General features: G+C 35.3%; 2 protein-coding genes across 3 annotated transcripts; one reads left to right on the top strand and one right to left on the bottom strand.

Annotated features, from left to right (window-relative positions):
- Nucleotides 1-1897: 1897 nt before the first annotated feature.
- Nucleotides 1898-5311, bottom strand: LOC117911549 (SEC1 family transport protein SLY1-like). The gene is given in 3 exon segments (XM_034825955.1): nucleotides 1898-3567; nucleotides 3570-4136; nucleotides 5129-5311. Coding segments are annotated over 3 exon segments (1851 nt in total). The 5' UTR covers nucleotides 5160-5311; the 3' UTR covers nucleotides 1898-2314.
- A 228-nt stretch (nucleotides 5312-5539) lies between these two features.
- On the top strand, nucleotides 5540-17655 carry LOC117911245 (transcriptional elongation regulator MINIYO). Of its 2 annotated transcripts, none has more exons than XM_034825543.1 (10): nucleotides 5540-5903; nucleotides 6733-7750; nucleotides 9668-9795; nucleotides 10103-10290; nucleotides 11208-11313; nucleotides 11396-11656; nucleotides 12861-13049; nucleotides 13181-15484; nucleotides 16088-16297; nucleotides 17285-17655. In XM_034825543.1, exons 1-10 carry the CDS (start codon nucleotides 5676-5678, stop codon nucleotides 17459-17461), a joined length of 4809 nt encoding a protein of 1602 aa, XP_034681434.1. In that variant the 5' UTR covers nucleotides 5540-5675; the 3' UTR covers nucleotides 17462-17655. The 2 variants fall into 2 exon arrangements, with proteins under 2 accessions (XP_034681434.1, XP_034681435.1); XM_034825544.1 differs by having other exon boundaries at nucleotides 5735-5823.
- Nucleotides 17656-19025: the final 1370 nt, after the last annotated feature.

Here is a 19025-nt window from a genome sequence, read left to right as displayed (position 1 = left end):
CTTCCGACAGGCTTTTAATTTCTTTTTCCTCAACCTTTTATTTATGTATAAATTAGAAAAATTTTATGAAGTTTCCTTATTTTATATTTCCTTACATTTTTCTATCTAGTTTTTTTTTTTTCCACAAATTCAATCTCAGGAGTATAAAAAATTTTGAGAAAAAGAAAATAATAAAGACTATTGTAAAAAATGAAAAAGGTTAAGGAAGATTATAATATTTTTCTCTTAGATGTCAATGGAAAAATTGAGAGAATAAAATTAAATTGTTAGGTATACACTATTTATCAACATTTCGTACTTTTCTCTTAAAGAAAATGGGAAAAAAAAAAAAAGCATTTATCATTTCCTCTCATTTGTTTTTGGTTGTCAGAAAATATTAATCAAAGAAAAAAAATATACATTAATGAAAAAGATTTTCACATGTATTGTTTACCATGAAAAACTTTCATTATATTTCCTTCATAAACAAATTGAAGGAAAATATGAGAACAAGAAAATAAAGAGAAACAAAATAAAAATAATAATAAATTAATTTTAGATACTACTTCAAATTTATTTCACATAATATAAATATTCTATATAAAAATTAAATAATTTGAAAATAAGTTTCTAATTAATTTAAATTATATTTATTTTTACTATTTTTCGTAATCAAAGCAATTATAAAAAAAATAATTAATTTATCATATTTTTCCTTTCTTTAATATTCTCTTAGAAAATTAAATACAACTCAAATTAGATAAAAACTATATTTTTCAAATTAATTAATCTTTATATGAGAAAAAAAAAAAGTAAAATAAATTTGTAAAAACTTGTAAAAGCCATTTATTAACTTCAAACTTTTTTTCTTCCTATTTTATTCATTATTTTCCTTTTTCCATATTTTCACACAATTTTTCTAAGAACTAAATGTAGATAATAATTTTTTTTGGCCACCTTTTCCATGACATCTAAATATAAAAAAAATCATAGTCTTTATCAAATCTTTTCCCCTTTTCTTAGTACTTCCCATAAACTAAAAAAACATATTAAAAAATAAATAAAAATTCATAAACCTTCTAACAAAATTACCTAAACAGGCACCATAGTCCATAACATTCGTTACCGGAGCTAGGAGGGGTTTGTTTTGGTTCCAAGCAATAACCAGTGCGTGAGTGTTATAGGTAGGTTGACACAAGACACCCCAGTACATAAACACAGACATACATATATATAAAGTAAAAATAATGGACCAAAATACAAAACAATGGATGCCAAATAATGGGGACCTAAATGCGTACATGTCGGCAGGTACCTCTTCGGTGCTGCAGCCGGACACCATGCTTTGTTGGTTTGTATGAGATTAGAAAGCAAACATCTGAGGGAAATTTAAATTCTTATGATACATTCAACATGAGTGTTTCAATACCAATAAGCAAACAAGCAGAATAAATGAATCAAGGCCATTAGAGTAACGATTTTGAGGCATTGTGTTCATTAAACTAAAAGAAAAATCAACATCAGCTGCTCAACATTGTAGTTACTTCAGACAAAAACGATTCGAACCTGGAGATCAGCTTATGTTCCCACTTTACGTTCGACTTTTTCAATGTAAGACATGAGGATTATCACAACTGTGGTAGCATAGGACCACAATTAACTGCAGAAGTTTGATTTGTGCGTGTATGAGAGTACGAGAATCAGACAAAAGGACTATAATTTAAGTGTCAAAAAAATTTAACCAATAGATAACATAATAGACAAGAGACTAACAGGATCAGAAGTGCCCCACATCCTCGGTATGAAAAGGGTCACAGCATGGATATAGTCTGCTGTAACATGATTTCAATTCATTGCACAACAACAGCAGCAGCAAAAAGAAAACCACAAAAAAATAAAAAATTTAAGTCCAAATGCCTCAAGATAGATCACTTTCCATTTTTCATAGTGTGTAAGTTGCATACAAAGTGATAGAAGAAAATATTGAACCATGCTGTATCTCACTGGAGTTAGAAGGAGAGCAATTTGATTCCCAGATATTAAGCAGTTCAATATGATAAAAATGATCAAAACAGAGAATTTTCAATACTAGAAACCTACTCATATTAATGAAAATAATAAACACATTCTTCTATAACCTTACAGAATGTCAGCTGTAGCCCACATGGGGGCCTGGAATTCAAAACCAAAAATGCATAGGCATTCCTCCTGCTACCAGCTTCAATTGACTCTCTCAAATAGCACTCTTCAACAATTTTAATTTCCCATGAACACACTTATGTGCATATACACCGTCAGATTTCATGATTCAAAAAGCAAACTTGGAGTACACTTCTTAATGGGTTGGAGGAGCACTGCTACTACCTAATCCCATCTTCTGTCCTAACAGACTAAGCTGCTCTACAAACTCTGCCCCTGTGAGAATTTCTGTTGTTCCATATATAACATGCTTGACTGGCTGCTGCCGAAGTGCAAGCTCTTGCAAGCTTCCATACTCCACATAGTTACCACCACCAATCATGAATACAATAGCTTCTTTAAATGGTCCTTTCAGATGGCTTGCTCCAGAGCTTGACTTAGGAGCTCGAGGATCATACAGAACATAGGAATCAATTTCAGGATTAGGCCTTCCTTCCATCAAGGCGTCTACTGTCCTTGTCAATGCTAGCTGCCGATCATTAGATAATAGATTCTTAACACCAGCAGTAACAGCACTAATTGACTGCCCATAGAGTTTCTCAGCCCAATCAACAATGTTACTTCTGCTGGCAGAATTTGCTGATGCCAATGAGACATTCAAAGACTTGATCTTTTTCACATACTGAAATGCACTAGTATCAACCTCAGACTCTCTGAGGGCTGCTTCCACCATTTCCACTTCTGACTGAGGAATGCTTTCTGTAGAAATTAGAAACATAATTGCAAATCGTAGTTTATCCATCTTAGTCCCCTTACCTTTTAGGACACTTAGAAGTTCATTCCGATCAATGCCTCCTCTGACCATCATGTCATACTCTTTCTTAGCATAAGAATCAAGAGACCTCTCCTTGATCTCACCCAACAACACTGTTGCAATGTTGGTATGCTTATCAATCACCTGCTTCCTCTCGGTCAGTTCAGGCAGTGAGTTCACAGCATTCATTAAATGCTTTGTATTGCCAATCAAGTCTTGCCCATCAAACTCCTCAGCATTTCCACCTGTCCGTCTATTCACCTCGTCAACATCCTTCTTATACTTATTCAGTTGTGTCTCTATCTCAATGGCAACTTCAGGAAATTCCAATGACCCATTTGCCACCCAAAATGGATCAAAACTGTCTAACTCATATGATCGCATCCCACCCTTCTCTCCCGGCACACTCAACCTATTAAGCTTCAAACCCAGCACATCATGAACAAGTGGTCGATACCTAAAGTCATGCTGGATACCAACTGATAGCTCAAAAGTCCGATCAAATATACACAAAATTGGCCGCTGAAATGAACTCGCAAAATTCCCACCTTCAGAAAATAAATTATTCTTTGACAGTAAATGATCTCGCATTCGCTGATCCAGAGCAGAAGCAACCATCTCTGCAGGCCCACCACGGGGCATCGAATAATGGGCACTACTGCAAGTGTGGCAAGAACACAAAAAAGTCCACTCACAATCTTTTCGATTATCTCCTCAATTTCTCGGTCCCCTGCTGAGGGATCATTCAACTGAACATAGCTCGATTTCTGTGCCAACGAAAACAAATTCTCTTCCAATGTGACAAACTCCAAATACTGATCATGCACCTTAGAAATTCGATTAATTGAATCTGAATTCAACATTCCAGATGCAAGATCCTCAAGAAGCGGTCGAGGGATTGATGAAGAGAAATTGAGGTGGAAGCTATCATAGAGTGAGTGAGAGGCATCATTAACAATTCGCTGAATGTTGGACTGATTGGGTTGGACAAAGTAGACGGCAGGTACATCATGTACAGGTTTTCGATCTTTATCAATGAGGAAATATAGGGTTACACCGTGTTTACGAAGATCTTTCACATGAATTAAAGGAGAGAGCATGTTTTGGCAATACTTGTCATATATTAAAATCTTGTAAACTTCTTCATTTGCCGTTCCAGTTGAGTTCACCGGTTGATTCAGATTCAACATTCGAGTTATGCATTCTGGTTCAAGGCAAAGAAAAATATAGATCAACTTCACCAACCAAATTAAACATGAAATCACACTGATCAGATGATCTTTTGTCTGATTGAAGTCAATTTCATACCATTTTCTTTATTAAATACCAAGAGGAATAGATCTAACATTCGAATTAACACAAATGATTTTACCTTATATAATATCAATTCATATCATTTTCTTCATTTACTATTCCAGTTAGTTCAACAGTTGATTCAGATTTAACATTCAAGATGGGCATTCTGGTTCAATAAAAAAGATTAAAATTAAAGAAATTAAAAATGAAAAAAATAAATAGATCCAATTCACCAATCTGAGTAAACATGAAATCACGCTAACTGATAATGTTTTATCTCAATTGCATTGATTACATATCTTTTTCTTTTCTTTTCTCCTTTACAACTTTAAAGGAATAGATCCAGTATTTTAGTGCAGCATGAAACAACACAATTTGATTGGTCTTTTATCTTAAATGTATTGATTTCTGTTGAATTAACTGATTGGTGCAGATTCAACATTCAAGCTATCATTCTGGTAAAAAGAATCCAACTCACCGACAACAATCACAGAAAATGAATATTTTTTTAAATCTCAAATGCATTTTTCTCGCATCATTTTCTTCGTCAAAGCTCTAAAGAAATACATACAGCATCAGAGTCAGACATAAAACCACACAAATTAAATCTTACCTTAAACGTACTATTTTCACACCAGTTTCTTCGTTTTCCGATCCAATTGAGTTAACCAGTAATTCAGATGCAATATTCGAATTACGCATTTTCAAGTTCAAGGAGAGGGGTAAAAAAAAAAAAAAAAACAGATCGAATTGAAATACCACGAAATGGAATGATTTTTCCATCAGAATTGCATCAATTTCACATCCTTTGATTCGTTAAAGCCCTAAAACCGAGATCTACGCAAGAACATACAAATATTCTGTACATGTAGAGAGAGATCTGGAGAGAAATGGAGGTACCAGTCTGTTTCTGACGAAGATTGAGCGCCATTTATGGCCGCAGAGAAGGTTTCTAGGGCTAGGAGCTTCTTTCTTCTCGAAACGACGTCGTTGGGTGGCGTAGATCTGTGCAGAGGAAGTGAGAGCCGAGAGCGAAAGAGATGGTAGCTGCCAGGAAGGCTTTGTTTGGGTACCAAAATTTTTTTCTATGAATTGGTAAAACGCTGCGTTTTGAAAGAGTGAAATTGACGTGCACTTCCCCATTCATATTGTGCCATCTCGGCATAAATTAATTAAAGCTAAATATAAATAATGACATGAAAAATATACCACAAATATATTTTATATCTTTATTTTATTTTTAAATTAAATTCTATAATATTTTAATAGTGAATTCAACGTGCATAAGAAATAAAACCTTAAACCCTTCCTCCTATTCTCAGAAGCTCCATTCATCAAATTGAACAACGAAGACCAAGGAACTGAGAACTTCTACACTGATTTTCTCTCAGAATTACGCTAAATTCGGGGTTCGGAGTTCTCTCAATCAAGTGGAGAAGATTTTTCCATGGAGAAGAAGCAGGGCAGCAGCAGCAGCAAAAGCAGCGGTCCCCAAAGGCCTTCTCAAAGGAAGATGATTGGAGCCAAAGCGATGCGAATCAACGAAGATGAGGGCGCTCGCCTTGTCGGCAGCATAGTCGAAAAGGGCATTTCCGGTAAGCCTCCTGCTCCCTCTTCCGCTCCTCAGCCCACTGTTCTCCCTTTTCCGGTCGCACGACACCGCTCTCACGGTCCGGTGAGCTTTCTTTCTCTTTTTTTTTCAGACTCTTGTTATGGTCCGTCTTTGGCTCGTTTGTAAAGTTTCCAGCTGTTTGGATGCTGAGAAATTCGGGAAATGGAAAAAAAAAAATGGATGTTATTTTTATTTTCATTATTTAATGGACTTTTTTTTCCCTCATTCTTATTACCATTGATCATTTACTGGTTTCCGCAGCTGCCCACTTTTCTGTTAGGGCGCATGCCCAGAAAATGCAGGAAATGAAAAGGAATTCGAAGTTTCAATTTTGAATTTTTTATTATTTAATGAGCCTTTTTTTTCAATACTCTTATTTTTATTCAGCGTTCAAAGTTTACATATGGGCTCCTGCTGTTTGGAGGCTGTGAAAAGGCCGGAAACTAGGAAAAAAAAATGGAAATTTCATTCTTGAATTTTTCATTGTTCCATGGACTTTTTTTTTTTTTTTCATACTCTTATTGTTATTCATCACTCATTTATACATTGCCCACGTTTGCATTTAGGGCTCCAGCTGCATGGGTGCTTAGAAAATGCAGAAAATGATTTATTTATTTTTTTCCAAATGGAAGTTTCAGTCTTGAATTTTCCATTATTTATGATGAGCAAACGGAAATTCAACTGAGCTTTCTGTAACTGTTTGGCTTAGTAAGGGTTATTTTGGACAAATGGGGTGTTATTGCCATGTGGTTGAATCAGTTGTTACATGTGAACTATACATCTTACATTTACTTTGAGAACTACCCTGTATGAGTGACACTCATTTATAGGAAAGCACTAGAAAGAAATCCGTTTTGTTGTTTCATGAACTTATAAAAATTCAATTTCACAGCATTGGAGTCCATTTGGCAGTAAGATGGGTGGTGGGAATGATAAAAAGGGTGCTGACAATAGTGATAGTGATGATGGAGAAGATATGGATCTTACTGGTTTTGATCAAATAGCTGCTTTTGCTAATCCTATAGAAAGGAAACAGAAGAAGGGTTTGGATTTGAGCAACTGGAGAGAGCTAGTCCCTAATGATAATTCTCTTCTTCCTGCTGAAAAGAAAGATAAGGTTTTATTAGCAGAACTTAAGGAGCAAAACAACAAGGGCAAAACAACTGAAAATGCAGACAAGAGAAAGATGTCTTCTTACGCAGCATTAGCTGATGCTGATGTGCTTAATCCTAAAGAAATGAATGTAGAATCAGGATTAAATTCTGTTGCTGACAATATGGAATTAGATAAATTGGATCCAGTGCCTAATATTGCGAGAGCACAACCTGAGATAGTAGAAAGTATGAGGCCTAGACTAGTAGAGGTGCAAAAGAATCAAGGGCAAGTGAATATGGAGGAGCAATCACATATGGTTCCTGGGTCAGAAAATTTTGGAATTGACCAAGGATCCATGACTCTTGAGAGTCAAATTGATGCTGAAAATCGTGCACAGTTGGAGAGAATGTCACATGAAGAGATTGCAGAAGCACAGGCTGAGATAATGGAGAAGATGAACCCCACATTACTGAAGATGCTAAAAAAACGGGGCCAAGACAAACTGAAGAAGCAAAAATGCTCAGGGTCAGATCTGGCTACCAATGGCCAATTGCATAATTTACAAGATGAGAATCAGTTGACACAAGACACAAAAGGTTTCTCAGTCGTGGAGAGTGATGATTCTCATATGGTGACAGAAACAGCCTCAAAAGATGCACAGAGGGGACAAGATAATGTTGCTTTACAGAATTCTGGTCCAGGCAACAGCGGTTTGTGGAATGCTTGGAGTGGGAGAGTTGAGGCTGTCAGGGATTTAAGGTTTTCTTGGGATGGAACTGTTATTGAAAATGATTTTGGCCAGGTATCCAAGGCTGGTAAGGCTGTATAGAACTATTGCTATTACATTTTACTATTACTATCATTATTTTTAATTTTTGTTTTTCAATGCTATTGTTTACTGTTCTTTGTTTATTTTGTTAATGCATTTTTTACCATTCTCTCAGGATTTTTGAGCCGTATGATAGATTTAGTTACTGGTGTGGGATAATTGTCAAGCCTTCACCTATTGATTCATGTCTTGCTTTATGCTACTATTCTAGATGATTCTTGTTTTAAGGCATGTGAACATCAGCTATCATTATACTCAATCAACTAATTTAAGTTTAATAGTTCCTCTAAAATCTCCATAGCTTCTGGGTTTGTGTGTCCCACTTCAGATGTTCATATTTCAGAAACAAGGCTTCTCTCTAGTAAATGTGACAATCCTACATATTTTGACTTGTCTTTTGACTAGGAGCCCATTGAATCCTTTTCTTTTCCTTCTTTTCTCTTTTGATATACAAACTGTACAGTTGGATCATAGAAACCCAATATGAATGAGCATTGATCAAGTAGCTTTCAAATTTTAGGACTAAGGGGAGAAACTTCGATCTTAACTTTTGGTTTTAAGTATCTTAGTGGTCTTAGCAGTCCCTTTTGTTTACTTCTAATAATTAAGGTGTGTGGCTTTATGTTATGGGAATTTGGCTCCTTGGTCAAAAAGTTCAATTGGACACTGACTGCATGACCTGGAAATTTTGTAGCATTTAATGAAGGGGTTAATTCCTGAATATGCAAGTTTGATGAGTTGAAGTTGTGACTGTTCTTTCTTATGATTTTGAATGAAAATTTTGCCGGATAGAGTTTTTAAAGAAGAGATGCAGTCACCTAAAATATGTTTTAGACTATTCTTAAAGTGGGTTTCAAAAAAGAATCCTTGTGTATATTCCATTTGCAAATTTTAGCTGCATCAATTTGGCATAAAGCCAATGTTTATTAAATAGAGTTTGGTGATTGGTCTACTGCAGTTTTAATTGGTGCTTCTCTTGAAGCACTCTGAGCAATTTTGAGGGCAATGTTCTAACCTGAAAATTAGTGTAGCTAGAGATCTGGTTTTAGATGAGGAAGATGAAGGGTAGAGAATAATTTTGGGATCCATTTGCTGCAGACACTTTGCTTAGATGACCAAATATTTTTTATGAACAAATTCATGATGAACAATGACGTTAAATTTTAGAGTATAAAGGTTCTAATGGAAATCCTACATAACTATAAACCTGGTTTGGATGAGGAAGATGAAGGATGGAGGATAACTCTGTGAACCAAGTACTCCTAATATTTGAACACACAGAGCTAAAGTTAGCAGTTATGGTGTGGTCCATGTGGAGAGGTCTGTATAAGAATAGAGGGAAATGATAATTCTAAATCTGGTGGTTATGAAGAAGATATTAAGGGCAAAATTTAATACTGTTAGCCAGAAGTGATTTTGACAGTTTCAGCTGTAGCTTCTGTTAGCCAGAAGTTGACATTGGTGCTCCCTACCCAAATTATATAATTCATAGGTATTTTATGAAATTTTCAAAAAATTTCAGAACAGTTTGGTTTTTTTTTTTTTTCTTTCAAGGAAGTTCACCAAGTTTTTCCCCCCTTGATTGAGGTATTTGCCTGTTGTCATGAAAACCAAGTTTCTTGGTCAATTACTTCTATTGGTTTATTTGAGTTCATTCTAATTTTTGGGTGAATTATTGTATTAATTACCAAGTTGAGATACTTATTTGGATTTCCTTTTCTTTTCTTTTTATTTTTTTTATTTTTATTATTTCTTGGTTCTTCAAATGCCCAATCTTTGTGCATTCTATTTCTAATCAGAATGTTCTTGTCCCTCACCCAATTTAGTGGATTTTCTCACTTGTCATGAAGATTACTATTATGGTATTGTTTAATTCTTTCCCCTCTTGGTTTTCATATAACAGATAACAATTCTGTTCGTAGTGGGTATAATGCTGATAATGTTACTGAACGAGACTTCCTCCGAACCGAGGGAGACCCTGGTGCAGCAGGTTACACAATTAAAGAAGCTCTAGCACTGGCTAGGAGCACGGTTAGTTTAGATCATATCTTAGTGCTCAGTCATTATAAGTTCACATTGTTTAATTTAGAAATAAGTGACCATTGTCTTCTTCATGTTCTTCCCCTTCTTTATGTTATGTGAAAGGTAAATCCACTGAAGTTTGTGTGGTGTATAGTAGAATGTTTATGGTTTTGTTGTATATTGTGAATATTCACTCCCAAGAGTTACACAACACAGTTGTTAACATCTCTTCTATACATTAAATTTTTTTCATATGATGATATGTCTATATTTCATGGCATTCTTTCTTGACCTGTTCTTAAAATGTAAATTTCAGGTGCCAGGACAACGGGCCCTTGCATATCATCTCCTTGCGTCTGTGCTGTATAAGGCATTGGACAATATTCACCAACATCAGGTTGGGTATACCATGAGAAGTGTTAATAACAGCGGTGTGTTTATTGACTGGGAGGCAGTTTGGGCTTATGCACTAGGCCCAGAACCAGAGCTTGTTTTAGCACTGAGGTGAAATCTGAATGCTTATGTTCTTTATTTTCATTGAACGTCTTCCCTGTGGATCTATATCTGCTTTCAAGTTGTAAACTCATTATTCTTTTTCACATATGGTGGAAAATCTTCTTGTATTTCATCTTAGTAAAAGAATTGAGGTTAACTTTAATATGATTAATTCTCTCATGGATGCAGGACTATTGACAAAATACATCTTCTTGATTCACACATAACAGTTTCACGAGATATACTTTGTTTTTTTCATAGGCAGTTTGATAGGATCAATTTTAGGAGCCCAATATTAGAAGGAGGCTTATTTGACATGAGTCAGAATTCTATACCCTCCTTTGGAACTTGAGTTTGTAACAAGGGCCACCTCTATGTTACAAGCTTCTCACCAAGAAGCTTGGAATCTCTAGATCTTGCATTTGAGGTGCACATTGTGCACTAGCCTAATCACTGTTGGAAACTTAGTGATTTTCTACATACCAGAAATCTGAATACTGTGCTTTTCTTGGAGCACATTTAAGACATCTTCTTGGAGCAAACATAGACTGATCACGAAAAATTTGCTTCAGCCTATACCTCTACACTACATTGCTAAACTGGTCAAAACCTGTCTTGCAAAACTGTTTAAGACCTTTAGGTTGCCTCCTCAAATTTGCACTCCTTATAAGGGACTTATTAACTCTTTGAATGTGGTCATTTTTAGCTTATGAAATATATTTCTCAGAAAATTATTGGTTGTGATGTCTCTGCCAGCTATAGCTATATTTGATGCCTAAATTGGAACTAAAATGTGGTGTGCTTTTGTCTGAATTTTGGTTATATGACAAAGAATATTTCTTCTCTTTAGTATTGTATTTGATTTGTTTGACCATCTTCTGTTTCTTATACCTTTAGTGATGAATAGCACTTTGGTTGATTTGTAGGATGTCTCTTGATGATAACCACAATTCTGTGGTTTTGGCTTGTGCCAAAGTTATTCAGTGCGTACTGAGCTGTGATATGAATGAGTACTTTGTTGATGTCTCGGAGGTAAGAGTTGTATTCTAATGATTGCCCTTCCCTTATTATTTCAAATGATTCTGCATTTAAGTCTAACATTCTTTGCTTCTAGAGACTAGCAACTTGCAAGAAAGTTGTATGTACTGCCCCGGTGTTCCGAAGTAGACCAGAGATTGAGCTTGGTTTCCTTCATGGTGGATTTTGGAAATACAACACCAAACCTTCTAATATTTTTCCTTTAAGTGAGGATATCATGGATGCCAAGAGTGAAGAAAAACTCACCATTCAGGATGATATTGTTGTTGCTGGACAAGATTTTGCTGCAGGTTTGGTTAGGATGGGAATCCTTCCTAGGATTCGTTATCTGTTGGAGGTAAGCATTTTGTGATAAAGATGCTTTTCCTAGAAGTTTTTCGGTTAAAGAAAACTCTTAGGGGCCTATCTGGAGATGTTTTTTAAAATAGTTCTAAAAACAATTCTCTGAGGTTTTCTAGAATAAAAGTCATATTGGGAACTTGGAATGTTCTCAACTTGTTTTCTATGTTTCCAAATATTTTCTTTTCAATAATTCTGCATATTTGTAAAATTATTTTTAAAACAACCCCTAATAAACAAGTGAAAACAATTAAAATGCATTTTCAAAAAATACTTTGTTTTCAGAATAAGTTCTCAAAAAACTATTTTTTTGTCAAATAATTACTATATGTGTTTTTGAGTCTAAAAAACAGTTTTCTATTTTTAAGAATAGAAAATTGTTTTTAAAGATGATTTCCAAACAAGCTCAGTGTCTCAAAGATTTATGAAATAAAACTGATCTCTTGTCCGCATTTCAAAGACAAGAAGACTGAATGAGACTACACTATGTGCAACATTTTTCAGATGAAAACTTTACTCTTTCCTTTGCTTAAGGATCTAACTATAATTTATTTATTTTTTGTTCCTTCTTCGTCTCAGATGTAAAGCACTTATAGTTTGCTAGGTTTGGTCAGAAAAGTCTTCTTTGTAACTTTCAAATTGTAATAAATGTCTGATTTCTTCACTAGATGTGTGTTGATTAAGTAATTACCATCTTGTTGGCATCTGATGCCTATAATTGTGAAGATGATGATCCAGTGGCTGTGATGGCCTAGAAGATAGGGGCTTACTGCTTAATAAGCTGGGGCAAAGTTTAGACAACCAAGCCCGCAGAAGATGGCTATTATGAAACAGAAGCTTACTTGTATGGACCTTCTCAAACCAAAGCTGGCTGAGGTCTAATGGCTGGCTTTAGTTATGTGGGTCAAAGGATCAATTTTATTGTCTGAGACCCCCAACAGATACAAATTAGGCTCAAGAATGGTGTACAGCCCAAATAATGGACAGTTAATCTGTCAATCTGCCCGCTGGACCCACTAACATATTTTCCTAAAGAAGTATCTGTGTGAAGGATTTGATAGCAAGAGATAGTTACTAAATGGACAGTCTTTTTGAAATGCTGTGCACTGCTTGATCTGTTTATAGTAATAGTTTCCTCAAAAATGTCAGTGCAACTGTTCTTAGTACTATAATCTATAACATGTTGATTCATATGATTTCAGACCGATCCTACAGTAGCTTTGGAAGAATGCATGATTTCTATACTTATTGCAATAGCAAGGCATTCCCCAACATGTGCAAATGCAATTATAAAGTGTGAAAGGCTTGTTCAGACGGTTGTTGGCAGATTTGCTGAAAAGGACAAGATGGGAGTCTATCCTTCTAAGATAAAGTCAGTCACTCTCTTGAAGGTATGCATTTTCTTTGACATGTTTCCAGTAGTTGTGATGTATGCTTGTTTCAAATTCTTACAAGGCAGTAAATTATTTTGGCCCCAAATACAACACAAATTTATACTTACTTTCTGTTTAATGTGAAAAAGGTGTTGGCTCAATCTGACAAGAAGAATTGTATAGAGTTCATAAAGAGTGGGATTTTCCAGGATGCAACTTCGAATTTGTATCAATGTCCATTGTCCCTCGATCAGTGGATAAAATCAGGGAAAGAAAACTGTAAACATGCGTCAGCTTTGATGGTTGAACAACTACGCTTTTGGAAGGTCTGCATTCAATATGGATATTGTGTATCTTACTTTGGAGATTTTTTCCCTGCCATGCACCTGTGGTTGAATCCACCTACATTTGAAAAACTCATTGAGAACAATGTTCTTAATGAATTTGCTGCCATCACCACAGAAGCATACCTTGTTCTGGAGTCTCTGGCTAGAAGACTTTCAAATTTTAGTTCACAGAAGCATATATCAGAGCTTGTGGATGATGACAAAGAGACCTGGTCTTGGAGCCATGTGGGTCCTATAGTCAATATAGCTTTGAAGTGGATGGCTTTCAAAACCAATCCAGACATTTCTAGATTCTTTGACCAACAAAAAGGAATTGAGAGCAATTCTGTTCACAAAGATTTGTCAATGAGACCCTTGTTATGGGTGATTTCAGCTACCATGCACATGCTTTCTAGTGTGCTCAAAAGAGTGACCCCAGAAGATACCATCAGCCTGCCTGAAAGTGGTGGGCTCCTGCCAGGGCTGCCTGAATTTGTCTCCAAAATTGGACTAGAAGTAATTAATAATTCGTTTCTGAGCTTCCCAGGTGTGAATGACAAAGAATATGGAACTGATCCTTCTGCAGGTTGCTCTTTCATTGAGGAGCTGTGTCATTTGAGACATCATGGTGATTATGAAATATCCTTAGGTTCTACTTGTTGCCTTCATGGACTAGTCCAGCAGGTTGTTTCCCTTGATAACTTGATCCAGCTGGCTAAGACTGAGATACAAACTCCATCTTTCCAAGGACACAGTTTCGCAAAAGAGGGGAAAGTACTTGAAGATGGGGTACTCAAATGGTCACTAATTGAATTGAAAACTGGGCTAATTACTTTCATGAAGCTAGTTACTTCAGAGTGGCATTATTTGCAGTCTATTGAGATATTTGGAAGAGGAGGTCCAGCTCCAGGAGTTGGACTTGGTTGGGGTGCCTCTGGTGGAGGGTTTTGGTCCAAAACTGTTTTGTTGGCACAAACAGATGCAGAATTGCTCATTCACTTGCTTGAAATCTTTCCGTTTTTGTTTTCTGAAGATATACCTTTGGATGAGGACATGACATTTACCATTCAAAGGATCAACTCTGCTTTGGAAGTATGTTTAACTTTAGGACCAAGGAATAGAGTGACCATGGAGAAGGCATTGGATATCTTGCTCCAAGTCCCTGTTCTAAAGTACCTTAATCTCTGTATTTGCCGTTTTCTTCACCTTAATAAGGAAATTAAACAATTTGGTTGGGTATATCAAGAAGAGGACTTTCTGATCTTCAGTAAGATGTTAGCTTCTCACTTCAGAAAGAGATGGCTGTGTGTAAAAAAGAAGTTTAAAGCAGTGGAAAGCAAGAGTTCTTCTGGCCAAAAAGCGTCAACTAAGGGTAGTGAATCTCTGGACACCATTCCCGAGGACATGGACATATCAAATACGACCATTCAAGATCATGACTGCCCTTCTTTGTTAGTAGAGTGGGCTCACCAAAGACTTCCACTTCCTGTGCACTGGTTTCTGAGTCCAATATCAACCATCCATGATGGTAAACATGCTGAGCCTCCTAGTACTTCTAATATACAAAATTTGGTGAAGAACCCCACTGATTTTCTTGAGGTAGCTAGAGGTGGACTTTTCTTTCTTTTAGGTATTGAGGCAATGTCCTCTTTCCTTTCCTCTGATGTGCCTTCTCCTGTTCGGAGTGTACCAGTAATTTGGAAACTGCATTCTTTGTCTGTGACCTTACTTGATGGAATGAGTGTGCTTGAAGAGGAGAAAAGTAGGGATGTCTATGAAGCTTTGCAGGAGCTGTACGGGCAGCTTCTTGATGAATCAAGGGTTCACAGAAGCACCAAACCTATGCCAGAAACTGGAGAGAAAAACAGCATCGAGTTCCTGAGGTTTCAATCAGATATTCATGAGAGTTACTCCACATTTATCGAAACTCTCGTGGAGCAGTTTGCTGCTATATCTTATGGTGATCTGATCTATGGCCGGCAAGTTGCCATTTATCTACACCGAAGTGTAGAAGCTCCAGTACGGCTCGCTGCTTGGAATGCGCTATCTAATGCCCGTGTCCTTGAACTTCTGCCACCATTGGAGAAATGTTCTGCTGATGCTGAAGGCTATCTTGAACCAGTTGAGGTACCACTACCAAACCATTGATTTGTTTACAAAATTAACTTCAAGAGCCTGCTGCAATGAAAACATTTGAAAGAAAACATCATAACATCCGATTATTGATTCCTCTGGAAGTCCATGCTAAAGCAAAAGAACATGAAATTTAGGGTCTGGTTGACAATTATTATTTAAAAACAATTTTCTGAAAATGTTAGATAAATTTTGGACTGAAAACAATTTTTTGAAACTTCATTTTGAAAAAAGAATGATTTTTTAAAACAAATTTAAGATTTTTATGCTTGTTTTTTTGTGAACTGTTTCGAAAACCAAAGGAAAACATGGAGAAATCACTCTTACATAACCCTAAACCCTATCCTTTCTTGTCATCTTGTTATTCTCTTTCAACTTATTGTAATTGAATTCTCAAATAGAATTTTATTGTTGAAAACAACCAAGAATTGTTTTTAAAAGCCATTCTCACAAACTTGATTGTGTGATAATTCATTAGAACGATTATAAAATGTTACTTCATGTTCAAGCACTACAAGAGAAAGTTGACTACATGTCAATTTATTTGTTAGACACCCCAAAACACAATGAGTGGGAATTCAAACTCTTATTTTGCAGAATAATGAAGGGATTTTGGAAGCTTATGTCAAGTCATGGGTTACTGGTGCTCTGGACCGAGCTGCAACTAGAGGATCAGTTACATTTACACTGGTTTTGCACCACCTTTCATCATTCATTTTTGAAGATGATGCTGATGTTAAGTTATCACTGAGGAATAAGCTCGCAAAGTCCCTCCTTAGAGATTACTCTCGTAAGCGACAACATGAGGTATGCAAGTTATTTGGAAACTACTGAACTTTGCCATGTGTGTGATAAATTAGTTTTGTACATGCATAATTACCCTCACACTTTTTCCATGTACTGCTCCTTGCCATGCATGTGATGTTAAATATTCTTGTCGATCTCCCTCTACACCACCTAATTGTTTTTTTATTTAAAAGTAAAATTAGTATGAAGTACAAAAATATTCTCATCTTCTTTATCTTCTTATACCCACTTGCACCCATCAAGTCCTATTTCTAATTTTTCCTCTTTCCTTTCCGTCCTCTACCTTTTATTTTAATTTTCATGGATCATCCCTTCTTTTATTTTCATGCTTATAAGTTTCATTAAAAAGATGAAGAAAATGAGAGAAAAATTTATAAAAAATTGTGAAGGGGAAGAAAAGAAAAAAGAACAAGAGAAAACTCAACACATCTGGAACTCCAAGCATGGGTGGACAGTATAGAGGGTTTGAAAATTGAAAAGTAAAAAAAAAAAAAGGGACCACGAAGGTAGAAGAAAAGAAGAAGGTATTTTGGTCCTTCCAAATGATGAGAGACAGAAAAAGTGAGCTTATTTAACATTTCCCTCACCAAAATATAGATATGCCAAAGGGGAAAAATGTGTTTTGATACACACATTTGGGTTGCTATTTTCTGTTTTGTTTTTTTCTTTCTAGTGATGTGTATCAAAACACACTGTTCCCTATGCAAAATCACAGGTATCTTGCAGTCTAGCAGTTTTATCATTGAGTCATGTCCCTTGGCTGCTCCTGGACGATTATTGGAGCTGCTGAGCACTGCCTAACTGACTGTCCATAAAAATGAATAAAACAAATAAATGCCATCTCTTCTTGTCTGTCAGACTAGGCTGTCCAAAACTAATACCTGTGATGATGTCTCCAGATCTTGCATTTTCTGCTTCCATTTCCTCCTCCAGTCCTCCAGTTTGGGCTCACACTAATTCATTGTCATTCATGAAATATAATTACAGGGCCTGATGCTGCAGCTTATCCGACATAACAAGCAGTTCGCATCCCCACAGCCTGAATGGACGAAGGAGAGCGAAACTGAGAAAAGATTCCGGTTTCTGACAGAAGCTTGTGAAGGAAATGCTTCCCTGTTGAAGGAAGTAGAGAAACTCAAGTCCTCCTTCAGGCAAGACCAATAACAGAATCTTGTTACTTACGAAAAATTCATCACATTTTGTGTATATTTAAGAACATACAGCTAAAAAAAAAAAAAATTGCTTTACCTAACACATTGTATGGAGAACATCAAAAATTGTCTTGAAGAGTAATCGACATATATAGACTAATTCCTCAAAGAAATGTAGGACCCATTTGAGAGGTGACCCTTGGAAAATTGGTTCCAATTTTTAAAATTTTCTCAAACACCAAACTAATCAGATTAGATGACAGCTTTTTCAGAAGTTAAAAGATGATGAGAAGTATCTTTTGTTAAAACTACTAAGTAGAGTATCTATGCATCCAATTGAAAGATGAGTCATAATAATCTTTAAAATCAAACTTTGTAACATCTTTAGGAAAATCCGACTTCCAAATGATGAACTCTAAATTACAAATCTAACTCCAATTATAATAATTTTGTCATCTTGTTCTTTCATCCGTACTTTTAAAAACCTTACCCCTAATCCTATATTCTTCTCCTTTGCCTCCCCCCATCTTCTTCTTTTCCAGTTCGTTTTCTTCTATTGCTATTCATCCTTAGCCGTTGGGGGGGGATGAATGAAAAGGAAAAAGAACCTGGAGGAAAGAAATAGAAAGAAGAATGAAATTAGGGTTTTGGAGTACCGGGTGAAGAGATGATGGAAGAAGACGATGACATCACTATAAATATAACTTCATAGTTAGTTTTATTTCCATTTTCTTTCTTTTTCCTTCTCCTTTCTATCATTTTTTTTTCTTTCTTTTGGAACATTTCATTGAATGTGGTCTACATTTCTGCTAGAATTTAATAGAAATTTATTGTAGTGACCTCAATCTTTCTTTTTTGACTAATCTGATCTCTCTCATGTTTAACATGTGATTCTTAAGATTTTTCAAAACTAATTCAGATCAAACCGATCTTTTAATAGATAAAATATAGATTAAAAAAAAAACAAACAAAGATTGACAACACCTTAAGATAAATGGAACTAAGGTATTTTAATAAGTGATTAAAAGTGTATTAGACAATATTTTTACTCGAAGTGCTTTTAGTGAAAGCATTCTCTTAAATTGTTTATAGGAGAATCATTTGTTGAATGTTTTTTTATAAAATACTATAAGATTTTTTAATACTATAAGTGATTTTTTAGATTTTTTAAGATACCTAATTTTTTTTTCAAAAATGTTTTTTAGACTAAAAATTTATTTAGAATTGATTTTAGAAAATGTTTTTCATATCTCGAATACTTGAATTATAAAAATTTTGAAGTGTTAGGAAAGTTAAAAACGCATTTTAGAATCATTATCAGATGGGTTCTAAAAGCACTTTTTAAAACCACTATCCACGAACTCTAAATAATTGTGGTTTTTTAATATTAATTTTCTATCTTTTATAAATAGTATAAATAGAAATAATTTATAAAGTAAAAATAAAAAATAAAAAAATAAAAAATGATTAGAACGTGTTGGATGAATTGGACAAATGGGAGATGATGTAAATCAAATGATACATTAACATAACCCTTCAAAACAATTTTATTTTGAGCCCCATCTGTTTGGTAAGTG

Source organism: Vitis riparia, chromosome 3 (assembly GCF_004353265.1).
Source record: "Vitis riparia cultivar Riparia Gloire de Montpellier isolate 1030 chromosome 3, EGFV_Vit.rip_1.0, whole genome shotgun sequence".
Classification (NCBI taxonomy): Eukaryota; Viridiplantae; Streptophyta; class Magnoliopsida; order Vitales; family Vitaceae; genus Vitis; species Vitis riparia.
Note: the sequence above shows the minus strand (reverse complement) of the source record. Positions and strands in the feature narration are given on the sequence as shown.

What these genes read in the sequence shown, in the direction of transcription:
- LOC117911245 (XM_034825543.1), top strand. Translation starts at nt 5,676, where the DNA reads ATGGAGAAGAAGCAGGGCAGCAGCAGCAGCAAAAGCAGCGGTCCCCAA. An exon ending in GACACCGCTCTCACGGTCCG is followed by an intron (nt 5,904 to 6,732) that starts GTGAGCTTTCTT and finishes TCAATTTCACAG; the next exon opens with CATTGGAGTCCATTTGGCAG. An exon ending in GGATTCGTTATCTGTTGGAG is followed by an intron (nt 11,657 to 12,860) that starts GTAAGCATTTTG and finishes ATATGATTTCAG; the next exon opens with ACCGATCCTACAGTAGCTTT.